At 46.9% G+C, this 27248-nt stretch overlaps 1 protein-coding gene across 1 annotated transcript in view; it reads right to left on the minus strand.

Moving 5' to 3' along the window:
• Positions 1-24845, minus strand: part of grm7 (glutamate metabotropic receptor 7) — a 104439-nt gene extending 79594 nt beyond the window's left edge. The window contains exon 1 of the mRNA XM_037490593.2: positions 23663-24845. Within this exon, the coding sequence (XP_037346490.2) occupies positions 23663-24169 (507 nt within the window). The 5' untranslated portion in view covers positions 24170-24845. The remainder of the gene's footprint in view (positions 1-23662) is intronic.
• Positions 24846-27248: the final 2403 nt, after the last annotated feature.

The raw sequence follows: 27248 nt of genomic DNA on the forward strand, positions 1-27248 counted from the left end.
TAATAAAATAACGCACTGCAGATACAAAACATTCAGCGGGGCAGGCACTCTTTAATGCTGTGTGAGTCGTGGTTAAATTGAAGACTGGCAATCATTGACAGTGGGAGGCCTCAATAATGAAAAACCTCTAAAAACTCACAATGGAGCGTTTTGCGACTCGGCTTTTCAAGGCTTTCATCTGCAGTTCAAGTGGAGCACCTGAAGCTTTGTGGCAACTTAAAAATACACCAGAATGAGCGTAGCGTCATTTGAATAGGCCGCGGTTTGAAAACACAAACACACAGATTTAGGAATTATGAATCACATCTGTACTGACCGACTTTCACAACTGGCAGATTCCTCTCACTGTGATTCATGCAAACGCTGTGAAATTCATGCCGTGTCTCAACGATCCTCCACACGGATGCATTTGCAAAGAACTTCTTATTTGTTTACTTCGGATAGGCCCAACAAACATGAATACAATGGCGCACACTGACACACACTGTGCACTATTAAGAAAGGTAATAGAGGCCGCCAATTGTGTGCAGGATAAACGGCATGAATCACCCCTCATAGGAGGGGGAGGGAGGTGTGTGTGTGTGTGGGGGAGGGGGGGTTAAACGTTGCGTCCTGAAAACCCTTAATTACAGAGACCCTGATCGCTCAGGGCACAGCATAGAGGGTACATGTCATTACACCCTCCACACACACACACACACACACACACACACACAGACCGACATTTTCTCGTGCAGAAATAAACCTGTGTGTGTGCAGGCGTTCATCCTCATGCTGACGGACGGGTGAATGAAGCAGAAAGCTACAAGCTACTACGCGGCCACACTCAGGGTCACACACCGTGTGTGTGTGTGTGCGTGTGTGTCATTTCACTTGCACACGTTGTTTTTATACACCCTCTTTCCTCTATTCGTCCTCATTCGTCGCCTCCTCATCGGCGAGGACCTGGTGCCGTCGGCCTGTGAGGGGACACCGTGTCTCAGGCGCACGGTGTCTGCACCACAGCTGCATCGTGGGTAGTGTGGGAATGTTCTGGCTATTTGACGGGTCTCAAGCTGGACCTCCGGGATCAGAGGTCCTCAGGCTGAATGTGTTCTATTCACGCTCCGCTCTGTTGTACCCACATTGGGGTCGTGTGAGGTGTGCTGTCGGGTAGGACGACACCCGTGGATTGACACAGATGAGATGCAGAGACGCACACACACACACACACACACACCAACACTGTAGCTATAGCTCAGTGGCGTGCCATTTAATGTGGTCAGGACAGGAGGTGCTTACATAATTCATTAGGAGCAGCAAGTCACAGAGACGAGTAATCCTATTTAATCTGATGTTGTTAATTCATTTGTCCTACATCGCCCTCGATTCTCACCTCAGTGTCTCCTGAAACAGAGACGAGGAGTCTGTGTGTGTGTGTGGAGGGGGGGTAGAACAGGTGAGGGAGAGGAGGAGAGATGGGAGGGAGGAATGGGGAGATGAGGACCGAGTTTGCGGGGAAAGGAGGTCATTAGAGGAGGGATATTCAAGTGGAGAGACGGGTCTCGGGGCCAAAGCCACTCAAACTTTGAAGTATTGCCCCAGCTGCCAATTAAATATGAATGACCTCGCATAATTGAAATGGCACAATTCCAGTTACAATTCACCTTTTGATTAAGCCAATTTGGAAAGCTGGGAGGAAGGGGCTTCGACATTATTTTCATTCAAAGCCATTTGAATTGCGCGATCACGCTGCAGGTTATTGACACAGACAACGTAAACACGGCTGTACGCGCGTGGAGCATCTTTCACTTCCTCAACCCTCAGGAAGAGAGAGCCACAAAACACAAGTAAAAGGAGAGAGATGGACCACAAAGAGACGACGGGGCCGCCGACTGGCTGAAACGGTGGGGGTGGGGGGGGGGGGGGGGGGGAACGGGGTCCTGGGGGGTTGGATGAGTCACAGCGGGGACGACGGCTCCGCTGAGGAGCAAGTGGAGTTACGCAATGTTGACGATGTGGCCGGAAGAAGGTTATTGGTGAAAAAAAAAAAAATCCCACGGTCATTAGTGAGCAGCGTCTGTTCGGAGGACTGACACCAGCTGGTTGAACCTGGCCCCCGGGGGGGGGGGAACGAATGAGTGGAGGTGTCCCCCACACACTCCATTCCATCCCATTTGAGTCGACTACAATGAGGAACTGATGAATATTTGCTTCTTCGCTTACAGCTGTTGGAGGATTGGCTCCTTTAGTGAACCCAGAGTATCGAGTGCTACTAAAATGAGGTCAAATAATATGAATCAAGCAGTTCCTCGAATGTACAACAGGAATTAAGACATGTGTTTAGCAATTCCCTAGCATGAGTTTTTATGTTAGTATGCTGCTGATTGGAGGATGTCTTCAAAATCTAGAGTCCAGATTCAAAATGATATGATATAATATGATGTTAGGAACTTTAAACAATAAAAAGCACAGAGAGAGAGGCAGTAAAACGTTAACAAAATAAATTATAATGTACAACATAAATGAAATATAAAAATAAAATAAAAAATGAATACAAGGGAGGATGAAGTAGCATTAGCGGCTAACGTGAGCGTTGCGCATCCATTGGACGAATGCGGCTCTCAGTGCGAGCTCACAATGCCGTATCCATGGTAACAATTATGGAATTTAAAGACATCCACGAGCTGTGGAGAAGCTAATGGTAGCTACAGAGCTAACAGGGCCAACCACGCTGAGACAGCAGACTAACTAATAAACTAATATTTGACGGTACAGGTTTTGGTATTTACTGTTGTTTACGTCGTGTTTTATTCTGGCCTCATTATTTTCTTATGTCTCAGGTACTTAGATACCGACACCTTTAGGAGACAAGATGATTTCTCTTGGATTCAGTGCGCCCCACAGATATGAGGGGGAACGCGGGGGTTGGGGGGGTTCACAGCTGATGGAGAGCGAGGGGTCCGGGTGACACTGAGCTGGCCAATGGTTTCCCTCCCTTTGTGGTCACTTCCACGCCACGTGTCAGCTTTTCTGCTGCCACGCGGCTACAAGGACTCAAAAGCTGGAGAGGGTTACCACTGAGGAAAGCCAGCTCAGTCCTCCATTCAGAGCCCCCCCCCCCCCCCCTCCCCAACCCCCCCGCCGTTGGCATCACTCCTTCAGTCTCTCCCTCTCTCTCTCTCCCTGAATCTCTCTCGCCTGCCTGCCAAAAGCCACGTACCTGCCACCGCGCCTGTCTACCCAGAAGCCATTAAGCAATCATCAACAAACGAGGGAACAGCTCATTTACTCGTTTTGTTTCCCTCTCACAAAGCGCGCGCGCATCGATCCGCTGGGCTCCAGGGTGCACGTACGCCGCGTCGACTCGCCGAGTGCCGCTAAGAGACGGCAGCGTTCTGCTAAAAGCTCAAATGAAGCACTTGATTGTGGAGTGGAAACGCTCCAGGGCCTCTGGTATGAAAACACACACACAAACACACATACACACACACACAGACATCCATGCAGGCCTTTCCTACGTTTTGCTCTGCTCGTGTTTCGGGGGGGGCGTTTCGATTGGGTCCGGTCCATCTTTGACGCGGGGCCAGATTGAGTTCCCCCCAAAAAGTTGAAGTAATGTGATTACCTCCTGTGTGGCTCACCTCGAATGTCCGTGACATGTAGAAACAATTGGTCTCCATATCACAAAGTAACGGCCTCATCAGAGGAAGTTATTACAGAGGACACATGGGCGCGAACATCTCGAGAGGGGAACAAAGAATCCACGGCACGACTCCCAAAATGACCCCTGTGACCCTTCAACGTCTCCTCGTACAGCGGCTATAATTACAGAAGCTTCTTTTCAGAACAAACGCCACAGGAAACCACTCAGTAAGGTTTAGACATCAAAAACGCCTTTAAGAAAGGGATCATGAAACACTTAATTAGGTTTCTGTGGTCTCTCCTTCATGATTAGGTGACTTCCATGTTTGTTTTCCATCCAGAACACAATCTTTTCTCGTTGATAAAAAAATGTAGTTTATTTTGAAAAAGGTGTATGCATGTAACAAGGAGACAATTGACATGTTTTGCAGGACGACAAATTAAAAAGAGCATTTCTTTGGCAAGATGTAACACTTACAATTGTCTGAGGGTACGTTAATCTGAGCACAAATGTATTTCAGAGACATTTTGATCTTTCCATTTGGCACACAGAAAATAATCACACACACACACACACACACACACACACACACACACACACACACACACACACACACACACACACACTCTGAGAGCACAGTTCTCTGTTTGCCAAAACACACACACACACCCGACAGCAGGTGAGTCAAACTGATTAAAACAGCGGTGTCCCGACCATATGGGCCCTGTTTGCCCGTCCTGCTCGCTAACACCACAGAACACACATTCAGAGACGTCCGCTGCAAACATGGTTTGCGGTTCTCCCAGGGCTTCACCCTGTTTACCAGGGCCCTGACGTCTCCACCAGGGCCCTGATGGAGACGTCAGTGCTGCAGCACACCCACAAACAATGTTTAAAAGGTGTAATGGAAGGGCAGAAAGCGGTGAAGGGTAAGTCGTCTACTTGCACACGTCTAGATGGGAAGGAGGAGACAGACTACAGCAGGAGAAGGTGTTTCCAGGTGAGAAGGTTTCTCCTAACGACGACGCTGTAGAAGTAGCAGAGAAATGCCAAAAAAAGGCTTTCAAGTCGTCCCAAACACTGTTGAAAGGCTCGAAGCGGTCTGTTTAGGTCTTCTAAAGTCACAAGTAAACACATTTTCCCGACAGACTCACTTCCTCCACCTTCAAAGCGTTTGAGCAGTAACGACGGAAAAATGATCGCCCCCACCCCCCCCCCCCCCCAAGTGAAGTCCGGGATCACAGAGCGAGCTAAAGCTGGAGAGGAGTCAGACGCAAAGTGGGACGGCGTGTTCTCACACCGCCAACAAGGAACGGAGAGATGCAGGGACACATTTAGCTTTTTCTCTCCGTCATTGCTGAACCAATACAGCAGAAACAAGTAGTCCATTAATCAATTAGTTGGTAAACAAATTCACCTTTTCAACGCAAAGTGATATCGTCTCTGTGTCTGCACTCGGATGTTGAAATGTCAGACTCCTGGGATGAGGAAACGTATCACTCATTCTCCGAGGAACTACAAATGAATCAATCGTTTTCAAAATGTTGGTGAGGTTTTTATAGTGCAGGCAATCAATCAATGAAGGTGAGAACATGGCTCCAACAGAATAGTTGATGATTGATTTGAAGCGGCAGCCGCAGCGCTGGTCCACGTTTCACATTTCCGGATAAACGCAATATCGGTTTCTAGATTGATTGGAGGGAATTCCTGCATGTCTTTTTTTTGGCCTGTAAGCTGGTGGCGCGGATGGACAGGGGAGGGGGGGCTGATAATGAGGCTTGGTGCCTGCGTGGTGCCTGCGTGGAGATGTTAGGACAACCTGCTTTGTTCTGGCACCGAAGGCACTGACGTAGTCAGTGTGAGTCTGAAGGGTGATTCCAGCTTCAACGTGGAGCCGTCCTCATTAAGGAAGAACGCTCTATAATGTGTATTCCGTTGAATGTTACAAAGGAAATATTCAGTGCAAATAGAAAAAAGCAAGTGCAAAATAGATGGCAGGGGAAAAAAAGATAACTTTGTATATATATATATAGTTATTTATATATATGTATATTTTTTCCTTCCTAAGTATTTTTTTTCCAGACACACACTTTAATATAAGTTTTCCATTTTGACATTTAAAAAAAAAGCCATTTCACAGAATTCCTTTTTCATTTCAGGATCTAATTGCCTATCTCTCTTTTCTATGTATTTTTCTTTTTGCAATTTAGCTAAAGTTGACAATATCTAAAAATATAATACGTATAATATGTTGATGTTTCTTTGCCACGTTCCCCTCTCATTTCAGTCCGTGAGTGATCCTCCGTACATCCTCTGTGTACACAAGTTGTGTCCTTCCTCTACCGAAGGTAAGGAGCCACGTCAGAATTCACAACAGTTTGAATGCTGCACAAAATAAGCGTAAAAACACATTGAGCCTCCGGATGAACTAATCACACGGCTTTGATCTGCTTCCTCGCTAAAGATAAGAAAAGATACAAATCAAACCTAATTAACATCCTGAAGGAAATTCACGTGTAACTGCACAAAGGCTGGAAGGTTAGAAAAACACAGAATAATAAACAATTAAACTAAGTAATAATGAACAATCCGCTCTCCTAATTTACATAATAATGTGATTTAAGAAGGCTACTTATGCAACGTAGCGTATGATAATGAAGTTAGCATACAGAGTCATTTGCTTAATTTGAACACACAATGACCTAACCAAGTAGTTTCTATTCTTGAAGTGACACCAGAGGACGCTGTGAGGCTCTAACAAACACTGCTAGTTCGGCACTTCGCAAATAAAATACAACCTCGTTCATCTGGAGAAAGCCTGTTAATCTACAATGTTGCCTGGCGAGGAGAAAGTTTGCCGAGTGGATTCAAACGGATTGACATGTACGGCTCATATTTGTCATCTGGGGTCTCTGAGCCGGGGGTTGTTTTCATGAAAAGAGCAGGTGTTCATCTGTAACCGCAGCATGAATCCCTCAATTACTGGACTTGGAGCTTGAAAAAGAAGTGCCCCCTCGGGTCGGAGCTGCGTACCGAGGTGAGCGCACTAACAAGTGAAGGAAGGAGCGGGTCGAGGTGCAGGATGGGCCCCTCAATGCGATGGGCACTGACTCGACAAGGCTACCTGTTTACCAGGTGTCTGCGTGAAAATAAATGATCATTATCACGTCCCATGATGAAAAAATGCTCAGTTTCCAAAGTATATTATGGTCCCTCTTCCATGTACCATTACTTTTCAGCTCCTTGTGTGAAAAAAAGCCTTCCATGGGGGGGGGGGGGGGGTCTAAATACACCTCAAGATTCCCATATGAACCCATCAAATATACAGACAACCTAATCAAATATAAGTATGACAGAGTATATCATGTCGCTTAAGTCCATTTTTACCTGCCTCATAGTATGATGCATCATAGTATGAGGCAGGTAAAAATGGACTTAAGCGACATGATATACTCTGTCATACTTTTATATTTGATCATAGTATGATGATCATAGTGTCATAGTATGATGCAGGTAAAAAGCGCAGTTTCTAGTAAATGGTGTTCCTGAGTTGGATTCCAGCTAATGTGCATCATGCAAACATCACAAGAAGTTTTTACTCTCAACGATCAAAAACCTGCTTTGTACTGAATTACCTGAGAATTATCGGAGTTTATGAGCCGTGCTTTCACCATTAACTGAGATGGAGCAAAGGTTGTCGAGATGGATGCGATCAGGAGGGGAAGCAGAGATGTAGAGCTGTATATCATCTAGGGCTGCAACAACGAATCAATGAAAATCCATTATTAAAAGTGTTGGCAACAAATTTCATTATCGATTCGTTGCGTTCCGCGATTATTACACCACTCAATGAGTCGCAGGGATGGACCATTGATCTGTTGTCATGTACATATTCTGAATTTTGTCCCACATTGGTTTTTGATGACAAGTATATTGGTGTGTGATTTACTTAATGTCATTTTAAATCAATTTCGTAGCACCTGGTCATCTTAAGCTGTGTTTAAATGTGGTGTATCATTTTACTAAACTAGCCCTTATTGATGGTAATAATTTAATGAATGAGGTTCAAGTGAACAACGGGTGTGTGTCTGAGTGTCAGAGTTCGTTTGCTCTGTAAATGTAGGTGGATGATTAGAAGGATGGATGGGAGGATGGATGGATGAATGGGTGGATAATTAGAAGGATGGATGGACGGATGGGTGGATGAATAGGTGGATAATTGAAGGATGGGTGGGGTGGTGGATGGATGAATAGGTGGATAATTAGAAGGATGGATGGATGGGTGGATGAATACGTGGATGATTAGAAGAACAGATGGGATGATGGATGGATGGATGAATCGGTGGATAATTAGAAGGGTGAATGAATAAGTGGATAATTGAAGGATGGGTGGGGTGGTGGATGGATGAATAGGTGGATAATTAGAAGGATGGATAGATGGGTGGATGAATGAATTGGTGGATAGTAAGAAGGATGGATGGGATGATGGATGGAATGATGGATGGATGCATAATTAGAAGGATGGATGGAATGATGGATGGGTGGATGAATAGGTGGATAATTCAAAGGATGGATGGGATGATGGAAATGATGGCTGGATGAATCGGTGTATAGTAAGATGGATGGATGGATGAGTGTCTCTTCAAAGAGAGAAGAAAGCTTAAATGTGTTGTGAGAAGCTGCAGTTTATTGGTTTTGTTGCTGCTTATAGACCTGAAATTAATTAAACCGACTCACAATGAGATATAATATGTTTTGGAAGGTGGGAATAGAGAGAGAGAGAGAGAGAGAGAGAGAGAGAGGGAGAGGTCTATGGTAAGGTATATGAAGAATAATATGAAGAATAATCCCCCTTCGATCTTTTTGTGTGACACTCACAAGGACTATTGCACACGCCCACTTCAGAGTGTATTTTCCACCACAACATTACATCAAGGCTTATTCTCCTATGTCACATTATTGAATGGAAGCTTCCATCCAGAATTGACAGTGGGGTGGAGGATTGGAGCGCAGCAGGAGTCATCAGCAGTCACTGGCAGGCACGGAGTGTGTGTGTGTGTGTGTAGAGGGCGAAGGAGGAAAATGGCCCACTGCTTTACTTGAAACCTTTCTTAGTCTAAAATAAGGTTATATGGAAAGCCTCCTTGCCTGCCTGCATGGAAGACCCCGGGTGGCCGGATGGACGGGTCTCCAAACTGCAGCGGTGCGGCATGAAGGATGAAGCGAGAGCTCTTCCTCATTCGCGTCTCCAAATAGGCTGATCGGAGGCGGCCCCATGCTGTAAGTCGGATGTCCACGACCCCGACGTGTGCCACTTGGACCACGGAGACGCAGCCGGCGGGTTCGGGCCGGTGACGTAACAGGAGTCAGCAGGAAATCCTCAGCTGCTGTCAGCTTGGAGAAGCTCTATCCGCTGCTAATCATCTACGGCGGCCTGCTGGAAGGCTTATGTTACGAGTGTGAGGGCTTGGAGAATGAGCCGTCTGTGAAATACCGATTAAAAGGTGCATATGAACCTCATTAAATTATATTTATTTGCCTTTGTTTTCAAGGATGATATTCATTAAAAAAAGGCCTTGTCATAAATTCCCATTCCACATGGTAAATAGTTACATTGCAGCATATTCACGCGAACCGGTGGGTTAAAACCAGCAGCATGTTGACGTTTATATGCGAAGAGGCAGTAAACTGCCTGAGGTTGTCGGCTCAGCAGAAAGACCAGCGGTTCAACCAGTGGTAAAATTGAGATTTATGAGGAAACTTTCAATCTCGAGCCTAGAAATGTTTTAGTTTCATTGGCTGCTTTACAAGTAAAGTGTGGCACTAATATACTAAAGCAAGGAAGGTAACTTTTCAATGAAGGTTTTGTCTTATGGGGGCAGAACTACAAGTTGAAACCATGTGAACAGACCCAATGTGTCTGCACCAACAGGGTAATCTAAAACAATTTACACCCCCAGTTCACATTCCGTCTGTGGCCCTACGCTTCAATTCGTGAAGACACAAAGTCGATGGTTAATACACCAGAAAGAATGAGAACACAAATCTTCATTTTCTTGTGTTTTTTTTTTGGTTGGGCTTTTTTTTTTTTATTAATAAGGTAGATGGCCCTTGATATAATGTGATATTGGGGGAAAATCAAATGCTGAAGAATCAAAATCAAGCTTTTTAGCTGTGAGCTGTGTAGGGTATGCTCGTATAAGCGTTTTCAGACCCTGGTTCATATGTTAACTCCTAACTCAAGCTGCCCCTCGTTCGTCCAACAACACGTGTACGTTTGTACGCTCGTTTAAAGCGAGCAGTATTTCCAAAATAAACGTTCCTCTTCACAGGAAACAACTTGAGTGAGCATTTTCATGAGAAGCGGCACTAGCTCGGGATTCACATGAGAGGAAATTGAATGTGTACTTTTCGCCGAATGAAGATCGCCCCCCTGGGTGAAGTAAGTGCTTCCGGTCCGAGCAGCGATGCTCACGCCGACCTGCACTCACCAGAATGACACTCTCCTCTCGTTGTCCAATCGACCCTCCAATCGATCAGTCTTTTGTCTCCTTTTCAAGGAAGTCGAGTGCCATGACTTCCACTGCCCCGCGGGGTCCTGTCTGACTCGCGCATGCGTTAGACCCCTTGGTCCGTGCTTCATGACGGGTGCTGGTGACTGTCCCACCAGAAGAGGCGCCGTCAGTGGAGTCCCATTCAGCAGAGGAATCAGACTCAGCCGCTTCCCCTCTCGTTCGCCTTTCGTTCCTTGACCCCATCTTGGCTTGAGAGTCTTCCTTCTCTTCAGAGGGGAATTAGGTCCCCCCTCCCCCTGATGTTTCCCCCTGACCTCCTCAGGATCCTCCAGACCTCGTTTGTCTGCACCTTCAGCAGAGTCCTTCACCGGGACATCTTCTGGCGAGATATCCTTTCCTGCCACACCTGAAACATCTCATGTTGTCAGCGGTGGCAAAAACCACATGAACAAAATCTTCCACGTTCCAACACCTCGTTGAGCTCCTGGGTCCTGTTGTTAAGGACCATGAGTTGTTCTCTTTTGTGTGACACCACGTGTCTCAGTAGCGGGGACTTGAACCCCAGGGAGAGGAGACACCACCTTCCCGTACGAGTGCGAGTAACTCACGCCGTGATTCCGCGTCAACCTGCTGAAATCTATGGCCGTGCAGCATGCCGTCCAGCAAACACTGAAAAGCTGCGGATATACGGTCTCATGGTGTGCACGTAGATGTGCACACCATCACAACGCCGTACAAAACCCCCCCTCAAAAGCTCAACTCAGCTCACCACCTGTATGCTCACTCTCAAGAGAGAGAGAGAGAGAGAGGGAGAGAAAGAGAGTTAACAGGAGACAAAGAAAGAGAGTTAATAAGAGAAAGACAAGAGGGAGAATGATAGAAAGAGTTAATATAAGTGGGTAAGAACAGGAGAAAGGGGTACGGGGGCGAGCAGGGGGTTTGCAAGATGATGGTCTGTTTACTTCATGGCTGCGTCATGGGGATCGTATTGCGTCGGATTACATTCAATGTTGAGTGTGGGATGCTTTATGAGACAGCTTTGTGAGAAGTAAAAGGATATTAACACCAACCGCAGCAGCATTAAAAAGGATCAGCAGCAGGTAGAACTGCCAGTCCTTGACGCCTTTGGGCTCAGGGATCTTCACAGGCAGCTTTTCGGGCTCTGGATCTGCGAGGGAAGTCCTTCTTTAGGTCTTAATCGCACATTTGGAAATTCATTCATCTCAATTAATTAATGTTTGTCCTAAACTAAATTTAGGGTAAAGGGTAAGGGTGGAACATGTGGAACTAGCGACTCTTGCAGCTAGCTTAGCCGAGCAGCTAGCTTAGCATGGAGGTGCTCTTAAGTGGTCCGTTTGCCCCTCAGCCCCTTCTGTTTGACACGTTGAGGACTTCCTCTGCACAGGTCTCCGCTGTATGTCGCTTCTCTCTTGGTTTTACTTCCAATGCAAAAAGATTCCGCCCTGCAGCTAGCGGCCGTTTCATTTCCGCGGTCAGCTTCCGGTTTCCTTACCGGAAGTAAACAAAGGTACGTTACCTACATTCAAACATTTTGTCGCATTAACCTCGGTCACATGAATCACATCGATTTGCGTGTTTATGTTGACAGGCCTCATATATATGAATACATAAATATGTGTACATACGAAACAAAGGATCCCACCACAAATGTCCGTGGTTAGGCCAATGAAGGCTACCATCGCATCGATAAAAGACCTTCTACCTGCAGCTGTGTGCTCTGCTGAGAGCTCTCAATATGCAGGCAGCGTAAAAGGTCACCACAACCGTTTCAGGAAAATCCTTCTGTGTAAATGCAAAATAAGGCAAATAGATGGAGGCAGATGTATCTACATGAATGACAATGAGGTGGCTGATGTGCGCGGTGTTTGTCCACATATTATTATCACTTATTGCTGCAGCTGCAGACATTAAGCCCCGCCCTCGTGCACTCAGTGGCGGACGGTTGTGGAGGAAAACAGCAAGAGCAGATGTTGAGTTCTTCTTCATTTAGAAAAACATGACTCTACTTCAAATGAGTTTATATCAAACATATATAAAATACTAAGTTCAACATTTCTTTTATGTGTAAGTCATATCTCTCATGCCCCCCCCCCCCCCCCTCTCAGACAGAGACAAACAGAATGTGAAACATTCGCTGAGAACACTTAATTCCGGTAATTTCCAACGCCGAGGGTGTTGTTTGCTTCCTGCGATGAAGGGAGCGCTTCATGCAATCACATCTGCATTCAGACACACGCGGTGAGCCACGAGCACACAGCGGCACGCTCCAGACCCACGAGGGACACACAAACAAGAGTCGGAACGAGGGCGAGGCGCACACGAAGGTCACCTAGTGCGATTCCGACGGCTCGCCTCTGGAGCGCCGGAGCATCGTGACGCCAGTACCAAAGTCGGTTCTTTTCTTTATACACAAACCGGTGTTTATTGATGTGGATGGATTGGGGTTTGGGTTCATATAATCAAGTGGAATGAGTGATAAACGGGTGTGGACTGGATTTTCAGGATGGTTTCACCGCAGAGGACCAACGTGACAATGACAGCAAACACACACACACACACACACACACAGTCTTGCAAGGAGTCAAACCATGTGACGCCGGCTCTGATCTATAATTAATTTGTGACTGTAGGAATGTAACACGGAAGATAAATCTCTTTAATACCGAGGGAAATATATGAATAACAGAAGAGAGGGAATAAAATAACATTGCGTGGAGACAGGGAGAGGGGATTGATGGCATAATAATATCTGCCGTGTTGCAGGAGTGTCTCGACGATGAGTTCAAACTCCTCCGGACAACAGGACCCCCCCCCCCCCCCTCCTGCCGACATCCCCGGGTTATTGTCGCCCTACCTCCTCCTCGCCATCCTTTCTGCAGGTTTCTGCAGGAGGTGGAGGGGGGGGGGGGGGGGGGGGGCTCGGAAAGGAGAGGCCAACATGCTAACGAGTAACCGTTATTTAATGGCGTACTTCTGCAGGACACGGTCAATGTACGGTGGCCTCCTCTCGTCTGTCACCGTCGGGTCGTGAACTTTGGACCGACACAAGCATAAATCAAGTTGAGTGGAAGAATGTAGAATCCATAAATAAAAAGGGCAAACCAGGGCTCATGAAAAAAAAATCAAATAAAGCTTCATACAGTTTTTCCAGGGCGACGTGCTGCCAAGTCTTCTCAGGTTTCCACCGCTGAGCAGAGCTGTTGTTGCATTTGGGCTTTACGCCTTGCTCAGGGACACGTTGATCAAAAATTAACACCCCCCCTCCCTCCCTTGATCCCTGGGATCCTCCTGCCGTTTCTTTATTGCATGCCTCAGCTGAAGACAACAGCCCTCCCTGGTGTTTATCCGCTCGTTATCTGGCCCTGGGACGCGCTGGATGGGGAAAGTCGCTGCGCGGTCAGAGTTGTCGGTTAATTTCCCTCCCCGGGGACAAATTACCATCTGTCATCGGATGCGACTAACGAAGAAACAAAAGCCCAGCTCTCCCGCTACGCCCGGCGACGACCTCTCCGGGTTAAAAAGGACCCAAGTTCTAGGAGGAGGGGATGATTTTAACATCTCCGAGGTCATGAGGTCCACAGGGTGAATGAAGCAGCACAACGCAGCGTATGAATGAAAGAAGCTCTGCATTGAGCAGGATTGATGATTGTGTTTTGTAGACTCATATTTCCATATAAAAACAATGATTCTCAAGTACACATCATTGTAGTATTTTTTATTTGACTATGTTTTTGAGCATTTTGCACGTAGAAGTTGCTCAGAGTCGCACCACAAGGGTTCAGAATGGACACTTTTCTCTGATTCATCATCACATGGAGTCAGATATATCCACGCTGAGTGAGGCTGCTGAGAGCAACGCTGAGCCAAGACACTCCAGTCAATGGTGTGTGTGTGTGTGTGTTATCTGATGAGTGGATGTAGACACACACACACCGAGGAGACGTTCAACTACAGTGATTACCGTCAATTTTAGGTGGATACATGATAACACCGCTGGTTCAACAGCCAGGAAAAGGATTGTCAAAAACAAATGCTTCTCAGGCTCTCAAAGGATCTCTGTTCAACAGTAACTGTGTGTGGTTACAGTTCCATCTGCTGACTCCATGTTCACATGTTGTGTGGGTCCAGACAAGAAGTTGTGTCATTGTGACGTGTGTGTGTGTGTGTGGGGGGGGGGGGGGGCACTGTGCACCGATGCACAGCTTCCCCCTGAGGGCGGGGGGGGGGGGGGGGGGCTAATGCGCAGTGGCAGACCAGTCGGCTGATGAGATTCGCTCTGAGTCCGTGGAGGAAGGACTGACTGAAGAGACGCTCATCGGACTGATTGATCCCCGACTCTTGAACTCACCCGTTCAAGTGACTGGTGGCCTGCAGGAAAAGGGCATTTACTAGTTCCGTATCATGTAATACTTATACGACACTATAAAGACAGCCAAGTGAAGAGGTTCTCTGGGGCCCTTAAATGACTTTGCTTTAAGTTGGCTCCTCCATCTCTAAAGCCACCTGGTGCCCAGTCCGCAGACTTAATGAAAAAACACCAAATATCAAGCTCAGACTCGATGGTCCAAACGGGGGGGGGAAATCACAACCACGCAACCAGCGCATACACAACCAGCCTTGTGCAACACACAGGAAAGCTGCAGGGGGCATCAATATTTAATGTGAAAGCCCGGCGTACACTGGACAGAGGGTGGAGGACACCGCTCCTCACATGTCAAACGCTAACTCATGGTGACTGGATTCGATTAGGCCAAAGCTAATAACGTACCTGAAGGAGGAGGAGGAGGGTAAAGATGCAAAGGCTTATCTTTCGGCGTTATGAATCATTCAATCATTCAACCTCACTCTTCTCTGTAACCGTAGTGATGTGGACAACCAGCTACAACCCTGATTAATTAGCTGCCATCTGAGACATCTGTCGTCAGCCTTATTTGTTAAGCTGACATGCTAACATGCTAACATTTAGCCGTTCAGCTTTTTATGTTGACAATATTGGATGTTTGTTTGCGTGTTCAACGATAGAAAGTAAAGCATCGTAATAATAGGCCTAGGCATTAGAGAACAAAAATGAGTTCTCTAGCTGACTCTGGAACCCTTACATTGAGGTGGAAACTGATATGACAATGAATGTGTCCCTAATGAATAAGTGAATACCTTCATGTTGATGAATGTCACTGGGGTTCACTAACAGAAGAATAATAGCAGACAACATTTCAGCTCTCAGACTGTCAGAGCTGCTCAGACTGCTTCGCTGATTCTCTGAAGCTCTTTTGCCCAAGGTACACAGTTGCTCTACTTTTCACTTCTTTACGGTTTGTTGACTTCCTTAACTGATGAATCCGCACCACTGTGTGAAAAGTGAAGGGTTCTGACTGGTGACGAAATCGTAGCCCGTAAGAATTGCCTCCCCGAATCGGTAAACTGTGGCTAAAGCAGTTTGAACTGGTTTTACTGGCTCAAGAACCTCCAGCAGCCAGTGACTTTGCCATCTGTCAGCTGAGGAAAGGTAGTTGTGCAGTTACTGCATGTAACCCAAAAAACAAAGCATTAAAAAGAGCACCACAGAAGCCATTGGTTTTTTTATATTCAGTCCCAAAAGATAATAATCACCCGGGACAGAACCAAGCTACATGGTCTAATTAACGATTTCATTATTTATATGAGTCACTGCTATGTTTCTTTTTTTTTGTCTTTTTCTTTTTCATTTCTCCCAACCCTATATTCTACCCCCGCAGTGTTTATTATGGGGAATATTTATGTAACCAATGTTTAAGGCGCAGATTATTCTTTAGCCATTGTAGCAGCGTGCGTCGGTTCCCCACATTGAACACGGACTTAGAGGACTGTCGTTTAAGTTTGAACAACCTTCATGGTCCCCAGAGGATGAATCTGACCTACTTACTCAAGCGTTCTCTTTTTGTGATTTCAATGGAAAAAAATGTCTTTCTCGTAGGCTCCCGTCACGTTCATGTTGTCCCCCCCAAATGAATTTCCCAGGTGTGGGGAAGTGAAAAAGAACGATGGTACATGACCAGATGTTTCCCCGCCCACACAAATCTTATTAGCAACATGAAGCAGCTTTATCCTCTTCCCCAACCTGTCTCATTAAGAAACATTTATAATTTTAACCAGATTGTCATTTACAATGGCGACCTGTGATTGTCCGTATAACAGCAACCAGACGCAAAGGAAATAAAAAAGCTTCCAGTTTGGAATGTTTACATAAAATTAACAGCCCCTCCAGGTTTTCTATTTGCTTGTAAACAAGCTTATCGGCTTGTAAAGTTTGCATTTTGTATTTATTTTAACTTTCTACTTCAATGAGGTTTACCGGCAGGTCAGAGGTCAGTTACCTCAGAACCTGGTGGATGACGTTCTCCAACACGAGGTCGTGACCCCACAAGAGGTCGCCAAGCTGCTTTATCGGGAATTATCTTCAGTCAGAGACCCGTTTACCCTTTTGCTCGTCCTGGGGGGAGGGTCACCACCACCGCGTCGCCGTGGTCATATTCAAAGACAAAAGTAGAGCCAAAGGACGAGCAAGGGCGGGGGGGGGGGGGGGGGGGGCAGCAGTTCAGACGTGCAGAGCATGCAGCCACGAGCCCGATTTTCCCTTTGAACCGTCCTTCACTCGATGTCTGACAAAACATCTTCTCCCCTGAAAAGAAAAAAAGATTTACCCAGAAGTCCGAGGTAGACCTGTCTGACCCTGCCCAGTGTGTCCTGAAATCGTGGACACCGAGCGGACACTTGATGTGCGGCGTGTTGGCAGAAGAGCCGCCTCTATGAAGCAAAGATAGCGAGACGCACACATGAACACGCCGCAGTGTGTCGGTGGTGCTAAAAATAGAAAAATAGACGTTTCCAGAGTAATAAAGCTGTGGCTTAACTTCCTGGAGTTTACATCATGCTGCCGATCGCTCACTCGTCATTTCCTGTCTGTCGGTAAAGATAGAGATAGTACATGAATATAGTTGTATATTTATCCAAAGAAAAAAAGAAGGCAAAACCATTACAGCACCTTGCTGCCGAGTTTGATGATGTCACGAGGCTCCTGGGCTGTGATTGACGCCGGAGCACCTTCTTTTTTTTTAATCTTCTCCATCTTGTGTACTACAAGGAGCATATTTTAAGATGTATGACTTTTCTTTTATTAAAGTTAACTATGTGACACACAATGCAACGGTTTATAGCATTGAGTGGTATCCATAGCAACAAGTATCGTCTTGTCTGCCAGCTCTTTGACGACTCTCGCTATTTCGTGGATTTGATTCAGAGTAAATTGAGAACCCAATGGGCCTGAAATACCTCTGTGACTCGTTACTGCCTCAAACCCATCTGTCTTGCGTGGCCAAGTAGTCGCCTCCAGCTTCATGTGGCCATTCACGCTATACGCTCTCTCTCTCTGGGCGATGTTGGTTTTTGTAGTTGTTCACGTTAGCGTTGGGTGGTCTGAAACATGGCGTTGAACACGCAGAAACCAAAGAGACTAAAATCATGTCTTGGATAGAGACCCACAATAACCACCTTCAAGTTGACGTAAATACTAAAATAAGGAATTTGTAATCAACCAATTTAGATGAAAACCAGTTTAAGCTGATCATGCTCTGAGTGAGCAGCAGCGGTTGGTGCAACCTGAATCTTTCGCTTTACAGGATTACAGAAGACCCCGAACACTCCTCTGGGTTCTCCAGGAAGAGCTGGGAGAAACCACGGTGGTGGTCACCCGAGATCAAATGTTGGCCTCCCCCCCCCAGGGGGGCAGCTTTTATGTAGCATCAGCACTGACTGAAAAAAACAGTTTGCATTTTAAAAGAAAACACAACTCGACAGAGAGGGAGCTGGATTCATGATGGCAGACGTAGAAAGGGTCGATTTGACCAGAAAATGATCGTTTGCCATTAACTCTCTAAGAACGAAGGAGGTTTAAGAAAGATGCTCCTCCTCCATTAAGAGTGATTCTTATGCTGTCTTTCTACAGGGAATAAATAAATCCATGGACAGTGATATAATATGTGATTGAAGAAGAGAAGACAGGAAACAGTGGCAGGCTTAAGTCAATCCCATGGTGACAGTTAATTGGCTCAAATAAAGCCCGAGGACAAAAGGAACCACTCAGAACCACTGAGCTGAGTAGATCCCAAACCTGCTTCAATGTGCAATCGTTTTACTGCACCCACCGCCATGGGAAACAGAGCTTTAGTGGCGCCCGGACCCCTCGGGAGCTTTTTCTCCCGGTAATAGATGGTCCTGTGTGTGTGTGTGTGTGTGTGTGTGTGTGTGTGTGTGTGTGTGTCTCAGACCGAGACTTCCACAGCGAGTCTTCTACACTTAACAAATGCAGCGCGGAGAAAGAGGCTTCCAGAGCCGCTGTGACAGGCTGAGGAGCAACGCCAAGGAGGAGAGGCCTCTCGCCGCTGGGGGGATTAATGCAAGGCCAGGGTTGCAGTTTGCAGTGAGGTGGCTGGCGAGGAGGATCGTGGGGGCAAAGCGGGGAGGGAGGAAGGGGGGAAGAAGACAAAAGCCTCAGAAGGAGGAAGAGGGTGGATGCTTCGTCTAGAGTTTCTTAAGGATTCTTAACTTCAAGACTTTTAAGACCTCATAGAACCAAACTTTCATCCCGCTGGTCAACGTTTGAATGTAGGACGGAGAACCAGGAGACGACCTCCGCTTCATGTGTCTTCAGCTTCTTTCAAAGGCCACCAGGGGGCAACTCCTATGGTCCTATAGAAATCTATGAGAAAATGACAAGTCTGCTTCCATACAGCACGATGTCCATTTCGTACTTTATGGTCCATCTAGAGTCAAATAAAGCGCTGTTTGCTTTAGGGTAGGGCTTACTGTGATTGACAGGTTCTTATCACTTTCACCTTTTCTGTGAATTGCACTTCATGAAAGTCAATTGAAACATTTCGGTTGCTTCACTAAAAACAACAACAACTACTCAAGGCTTCAAAAGTACCACAAACCTCCAGCCGACTCCGACCTCTTCCCCATGAAGTCCACGTGGAAGCTTTCATGCGGCTGTAATTACAGTGTTTGAGTTGAAGGAGTCCCACTCTCTACACTCATAAAATGTCTCCTGAAAACATACAATTCCAAACGGAAACATTTTAAAAGTCAACGTCAATGCCTTCACAATGTGAATGCATTCTAAGGCTTTCGAAAGCGAACTAGATTAAAGGAAGGAAGACTTCTCAAGACCTGCATATAGCCTTTTCCTCTCCGACCTTATTGCTCTAAAATGAAGGCAGAAATAGCCTCTGCAGTGACACAGGGCGCACCGACTATGATATTGGACCATATATGATTTGTTCCAGGGACCTGCAGCGACTTCATAACCAGAATATTGTGATCCAGTATTGGATTGTACTTTCAATGCTGAATGTTGCCTGATGGAAAAAAGCAAACTTAGGTACAGGAAGTCATTTATATTCATCAAAGCTTCTTTTTTTCCAGAATTGTAGAAGGGAAATCACAGGTAGAAACCACAGGGTGAGACGGGGGAAATTGAGGCGGGAACGGGGACGGGGGGGGGTCACAGGGAGGACTCGGCATTTAGAAAGCTCCACCGGGGGACGGGCCCCTCGGGGAGCTTTTATCCTTTGAGGCCACTTGGGCGCAAAGCGGAACCATTACACGCCGCAACTGCACCGACTTCTTTTAAAAGGGCCGAGCCGCTGATGGACATTAATGTGGGAATAACCACGATCGGAATGTTACGCACAGAGTTAAAGAAGGAATGTCTGGTGGTCTGATGATTAGTAATCAGAGGGTAAACCCGGGTTTGGGGGGAAGAGAGAGAGAGAGAGAGAGAGAGAGAGAGAGAGAGCCATGAAGAACTTATGTAGGACTTATTTATTTACTTATCAAAATGAATTCATATTATCTAGTTCTATGCAATACGCTGGATATTCACTGATATTCACTGATATTCACCTCCTAAACTCACAGGATGACCACATGGAGGGTTTCGCCACTGAGGAGTGTGATATTTGGTGTCATCTCAGATGTATTTCACGCTGTTCCTCACTGCAACAAAGCAGCTTCATCGTTTTGTTTCCCTTCTGCTTACTTTCCATATTGGAGCATCCGTTGCGACTTATCAAGTTGGCGGTCCTATTGTCATGTGTTTGCAGAAATAATCATGCAGAAAGAGTTTGAATGAAAATCGACTCTTTAAAACGGTCCTTTTGTCATGGTAGCTCTGATAATTGTTACTAATTTTTCTCACTAGTATATTTTCTCACTGACAAGAATAACAATCCGTCCAGCCAACAGTCCAAAACTCAAAAAAACTTGAATTTACCATCTCTGATGGCAAAGGACGGCGACAGGTGTTTTCATTAGAGAAGCTGAAGACCGGACATGTTTTGACCAAAGAATGAATCCTGCAAACAATGACTCGAAAAAAATTGAACTCATTGTCCTTCTTCTCCAAATACAACAGTTCAGCAGCAGAGAAAACCTCTTCCCCCCCCCCCCCCCCCTCTCATTACCCTGCAAGGGGGTCGGGGGGGACAGTAGCATTAGCCGGCCTCTAGATAAAAAACAAGCTGCTGTGCTCCTGCAGCCAAATGTTTAGTAACACCGGACCAATGACTTCCATTTGAAGTCTTTGGCCGAACCAAGAGGCCGCCGTGGTCCGTGCAGCGCAGTGACGGGCGTGTCACGGTTTGGGTCTGCTCTATGTCTTATTTTGTAGTTTTCATGTCTCTTGTGTTCCTAGGTGACTTCACTTCCTGTCTTCCCTTGTGATTGTCTGCCGTGCCTGATCGTTTCCACCTGTGTCCAATCACCTGCACCTCCCTTGTGTATTTAAGCCCTGTGAGTCTCTTGTCTTGTGTGGCGTCATTACATGTCGACCCGTCCATGTGTAAGTCAAGTCTGTGTTTTCAAGTCCAGGTCCTTGTTTGTGTTTCTTGCTTTTTGTTTTTGCCTCCTTCCTGTTTTTTTGGTTGGAGTGATTTTGAGTTTGAGTTCTTTGACTATTAAAGTCCTTTTATTTTGTTCATTATCCCTGCGTCTGAGTCCTCCCTCCTTGCCCTCGCATTCCACCTCGTGACAGGGCGGGATTTAACCACACTAACGAGCACCTGGGCCGAGTATTATGGCCTAATGGAGCAGACCAAGAGGAGGGGAGGGGGGGGGGGGGGGTTGTGTGTGGGGGGAGACAGCAAAGCAAACACGAGGAAGAAAAATGGGCTGCGAACAACGTAATGGGAGAGAGAGAAAAAAGGAGTGAAGCCTCGCTGGTATCCTGGCTGCTGCGTGCATTATCTGCCCCATTATTCAGGACTTCAGTGATGGATGGTTCTGTTTTTTAAACGTCACAGAATATTAAAATAGATTCACATTCCAGTTTCCCAGAGCCATGACGTTTTAAAATCTCTACGTAGGTAAGTTAAATATTTCTGACAACAATTAACAGATTAAAAAAATGAAAGAAGTCAATTCACTTTCTAAATGCAAACATTTTTCTGACAAACTAAATAAAAAAAACATGAATGTGAAATGTACTATTTACAACTCGTGCACAATCAACGCTGATGATGTTATTAAAAAGCTGCAGTCACGTGTGTTCATGAGGGATTTGGGTTCTTCCTTTAAACCGCAGAGAAGAACCAGGGTTCTTCTCCTGGGAACACAAAACGGACCAAATGGAACCAGGGTTCTGCTGGGTCCCGTTTAAGGGGAATGGGTTTTTAAGCGATATGCGGTGGTCATCTTGTGAGTTAGCTACAGATTTTTGTAAAAGGCACGAATTATCAGAAATATGGGTTATTTGAACACTGACTGTTCTTCTCCTCGTCTCCTTCATGGGAAACGCTTAAGATGGTTTCACAGTCTGGTATCTCTTCCATATGGTCTATTCCACCCACTTTTCATATTTGGGAAAAAAGTCCAATTGAGCCCATTCTGACTCTCTCAGGGAAATAAGTTTGGGAACTGAGGAAATGTATTTATAGGCATCATAATATGATTTATACAACATTTTACAATAAAACACCATTAGATTAATGATAGAATGTACAGATTCTTTATGAAACTGACAACATGGTCTTTGGATTATCTTGAGCAACATGATTCCTATAAAAGAGACTGTTAAACTGGGCCTGGTTCAGCTGGCATAATAAAGTGATACCTGTAAGTGGATTTAGTGTAAAGTTACTCTTCAAGGCTGCAGCTCGTGGCCTTGAAGCTTTGACATATTAAGAACAAAGTGTAGGCGCCCTGTGGAGAGCGGTGGAAAGGATCCTCTGAGGTCGTCTTCAAGTTATAATTATGAGCAACGCTAAGACTCTGAAGAGCTGTGAGAATGAAGGATTAAAAAGCGATAGAAGAGATAGTCGGATCTATGCACTGATGCACTTTATCTGAGCTCTGGGGTCGGGGAGACCTTCATGAGAGCCGCAGGATGGAGGGGAGCGAGTTTAACCCAAACCAGCAGAGGAATTACAGCCCGGAGCAGAGGAGCTGTCCTTTCAGCACCACCCCTCTCTCTCTCTCTCTCTCTCTCTGTACCTCTCCCTCCCATGTGTACCTTTCTCCCTGTCCCTTTCTGTCCTCTACCACACACATCTGTGTTATACTCCTTCAGCTCCTCCATCTATTTTACTCAGATCAACCCCCCCCCCCCCCCCACATCCCCAAACCCCCCCCCCCCCCCCCCAAAAAGTCCGGCCCACATCAAGAGAGGCCTGGCTTAAAGGGCAACTTGAAAACAGTGTTTCAATAATGACTCTAAATAACTAACCCAGACGCCTTAAAAACCCTGTTGGGCAGAAAGAAGAGAATTAACCCAGACACACCGAATTTGTTTTATAAGCCTGCTAATCCTGTCGCTGTCATTTGCAAGAATTCTGTTGCCCCCGACGACAGCACCAACTGTCAAAACACAGAAAAGCTTCTCACTGTCCCCGAAGGATTATGTCCCCCTGCACTGTCCTTAAACGAGGAACATCTTTAATTCAGCTCAATGTGTCATCAACAGGAAAACTGATACTTTTTAAAAAGGAGGCGCATCCAACTGGCTGATGTTTGAAGGTTTCCTTTCCCTTGTTCCTCTGTGGAAGTCAAGAATGTTCAGTGTGCAAACAGGTCTCACAGCAAAGCGTCCACACACACACACACACACACACACACACACACACACACACACACACACACACACACACACACACACACACACACAGAACCACATCTCTAGCCACTTCTGTCACACACCACCCGGTGATAGGACAGCCCCCCCCACCCCACCCCAAAAAGAAAAATCATACAAACACGCACTACAGGCGATGCTCCACTGTGCAGGAATCCACTGCAGCATCGCATGTGCGTGAGGAGAGGTGGTGCAGGCCGCCCACTGCCTGAGGAACGCGGGGTTACATAAGAACCGACGATGGAGCCGGGGAATAAGTCATGAGAGCGCAGTGAGTTATGTCTGTGTTGAGAAAGAAGCCCCCCCCCCCACCCCCCCCCCCCTCGCTTTCCTCCTTACCTGGAAGAGGCGCAGTATGTTGGCCACCATGATGGACACCGAGCTGGCGGACGCGCCCACGACCCCGACAACTTTCTCGGGCTTGACGAACATCGGCGGCTCCCCGTTGGTGCACCGCACGTCCGACGTGTCCTTCTGGATGAGCGCCTGCACAAAAGTCAGCGACTGCTCCAGCGCGTACGTGTCCCGGGAACAGGTGTCCAGGATCCGGGCGCCCAGGGTGACGTTGGGCAGCAGCTCCTCGTCGCCGTTGATCTGGTCCAGGGCGTACATCATCGCCTCCAGCCGGTGGATGCCGTTCTCCTTCTTGATGTCCCCGCACGGAATCCCGGGGACCCCCCTGGCGTGGACGGGGAAGAGCCCCCCCAGCGTCACGTCGCCCTCCACCCGGATCGAGTGCGGCGCGTAAATCTCCTGGGAACCGGCCAGGTCCAGGAAAGCGTGAACCATCCACAACACCCGGAACGTAAAACCCGGTCGTAGCTGGGGGGCAGAGTGTCTGGCCATTATTGGATCTGCGTCCCTCCCCGAGAACGAAGCAACTTTGGTAACAGACAGAAAACAAGTAGAACCACAGCGAGACACTTTTACGACATTTTTACGAATTCACAACCCAGTTCATCGCTGTCCTCTTCCCAGCAGAGAATGAAATCCGGAGGGGGGGGGGGGGGGGGTTGCTGGATTAATCCCGCAGGTGCAGGGTTTATGCGCACACACACATGCGATCCAACCTCTGCGCCTCGCTCACCGATGTGCGTTTTCATCCGCTAAGTGTGCGCAGAGTCGCTGCCTTACGCATCCACGGTCGCTTGTTGCTTCAGAGCTCATTCCGGGGCTTCAGATGATAACACCCGGGGAGAAGGTGGATGTTCATGAACGCCAGCGAGAAGGTAAAATAAGCACTCCGCGCACGCTCATCCCGCAATTGCGTCTTGGATGTGTGAGGAAAAGAAGAAGAAAAAAGAGGCACACATTCGGCACTGATGTCATACTTGAGAAAAAAGAAAAAAAAAGATGAACGTGGTCACACGTGCGGTAAACATCGTAAGGAGATCGGACCGTTCGATAGTTCCCCCCGAAAGAAGAAGCAGGAGAGCGGCAGAAGGCGCTGAAGCGGCGCGCATCGGCTCGAGTGCGAGGAATGAACTGCGCCGAGCCGTCTGTGACACGGACCCGCTCAGCCCCCCCCTCCTCCCCCCACCCCCCCACGCCCCCCACCCTCACCCCTCCTCAGCAGCCAGGGGCCAACAGCAGCAGACCGTGGGAGGCCAGATGTTGCGCGCACGAGGAGGAGAAGAAGAAGAAGGAGGAAAGGAGTTGTGTCCTTCTTCTCTCTCTCTCCCCCCTCCCAAAGGTTTCGAACAATTTACTCAAAGACAGACAAAAAATACACACCCACATTTGACTGTTTTTGTATTAAAGTCAGCCGTTATTATGAATGCCTGTATTCATAATAAAATATGAAATAAATAAATGTTCATTGGAATGTCTCATTACCTGGAATTATCTTGCAGGTTGCTCCTGCAAAAGCAGGATCAGAGCTTCAAAATACGTCCCGTGAGCAATGTGCCAAAGCGAAAGACAACCGACACTTACAGTTTCCACCTGGGACTCGGGTTAGAGCTGGGACTGGTTTCCAGCTGGGACTGGTTTCCAGCGAGGAGTCCAAACTGACTGCCCACAAGGTGTCGGTGCTACTGAGCTCAGTCACACCCAGTCATTCCCATCAACAGTACATCACTTCTGTGGGGGGGTCGGGTGGGTTTTTGCAGTAGCACACAAGAGATGTTTCCAACACCTCTGATTCATGTTGACACCTTTCTGATCAGCTGTCTTTACCGATGCAACACTTCCTGCCCCAGGACTCACCTCAGGAGAAGAGAGGACATCAGGAAGACTGACTGAAAAAAGCTCAGGCAACACTTCTCTGTGAACAACAGATAGGTTGCTTGAGGCAACACAACTACTGGGTTCAGTGAAGTCTACGCAACTACTTTTTACTTTTGGACATCTTTTAAACGGCCTTCTGTAATAATGTTTGATTTAGATTTTTTGTTTCACACAGACTGATATCGAGAGTGAGCAAGTCAAGCGCTGAAGGACGCTTGATGGGCCAGCCGAGTTTGCTTAGAGCTTAGAAAAATTGTTTCTCATTCGATCTCATGGGAAAATGCTGTAAATGGGTTAACACATTACCAGGTAATTGTATCATGGCATTGGATTTCAGTCGCTGAAATGATCTTTCAGACAGAATATAATGAACCGCTCACTTGAATAGCCACTGCTGCCGCTCGCTCATCGCGCTGGTAAGCCGCCCCGGCAATTACAGGTAAAAGACAGGTCACATGTTTGGTACAGGACGGTCCATCGCATCGACATTCTGTCCTGGAGCGGTTCACTTACTGCTCGTCTCACCCGTGGCCCTGGAGACGAGCTTGTTCCTTGTCACGATCGCTCTGCCTCCTGGAATAATAAGGCAGTGGCAAACGATCATGATGCACCAAGTGATATGATCATTCATTTTTCCCGGGTTTTACAGGGTGAAGTTAGCGGAGCGTGGAGTAGAATAAGCAACCACCAGAAGGGGCAGAGATAACTGGCTGGACTGAACTTATAAATGCAGCAGAACTGACTATGCTGTCCCATAAAATACCTCAAAATGAACTCAGCGAGGGGCCACGGAATGTGATTCAAACATTCCTTTGCTATTGCTTTGGCTGATAATTAGCTAATGTTAGCATGCTAAAGCATCGTTCTAAGTTTGAATTAACTTAAGGTAGAGAAAGGCTCTCAGGGATTGTGTGTTGCTTTTAAGATGGACTCTATTGATTAACTTTTCGCATTTGATGCTGCAATGAGTAAACACGCATAATTATTTTGTATGGTAAGTAACTTCTTTGAATTTAAGCCTACCAACTTTAACTAGAGGTTTTTGAATACATATTTGTCTAAACAAAAATACAGTACTTTCACCTGGAAACCGCTGTTTGTGTTTAGACACGATCAAGTAGCAACTGGAAGGAACACGTGGGCGTGGTGATGGTCAGGTGACTTTGACTGGAGGGAACACGTGGGCCTGGTGATGGTCAGGTGACTTTGACTGGAGGGAACACGTGGGCGTGGTGATGGTCAGGTGACTTTGACTGGAGGGAACACGTGGGCGTGGTGATGGTCAGGTGACTTTGACTGGAGGGAACACGTGGGCGTGGTGATGGTCAGGTGACTTTGACTGGAGGGAAAACACATGGGCGTGGTGATGGTCAGGTGACTTTGACTGGAGGGAACACGTGGGCGTGGTGATGGTCAGGTGACTTTGACTGGAGGGAACACATGGGCGTGGTGATGGTCAGGTGACTGACTGGAGGGAACACATGAGCGTGGTGATGGTCAGGTGACTTTGACTGGAGGGAACACGTGGGCGTGGTGATGGTCAGGTGACTGACTGGAGGGAACACATGAGCGTGGTGATGGTCAGGTGACTTTGACTGGAGGGAACACGTGGGCGTGGTGATGGTCAGGTGACTTTGACTGGAGGGAACACATGAGCGTGGTGATGGTCAGGTGACTTTGACTGGAGGGAACACAT

This window comes from Pungitius pungitius, chromosome 8 (genome assembly GCF_949316345.1).
Source record: "Pungitius pungitius chromosome 8, fPunPun2.1, whole genome shotgun sequence".
NCBI lineage: Eukaryota > Metazoa > Chordata > Actinopteri > Perciformes > Gasterosteidae > Pungitius > Pungitius pungitius.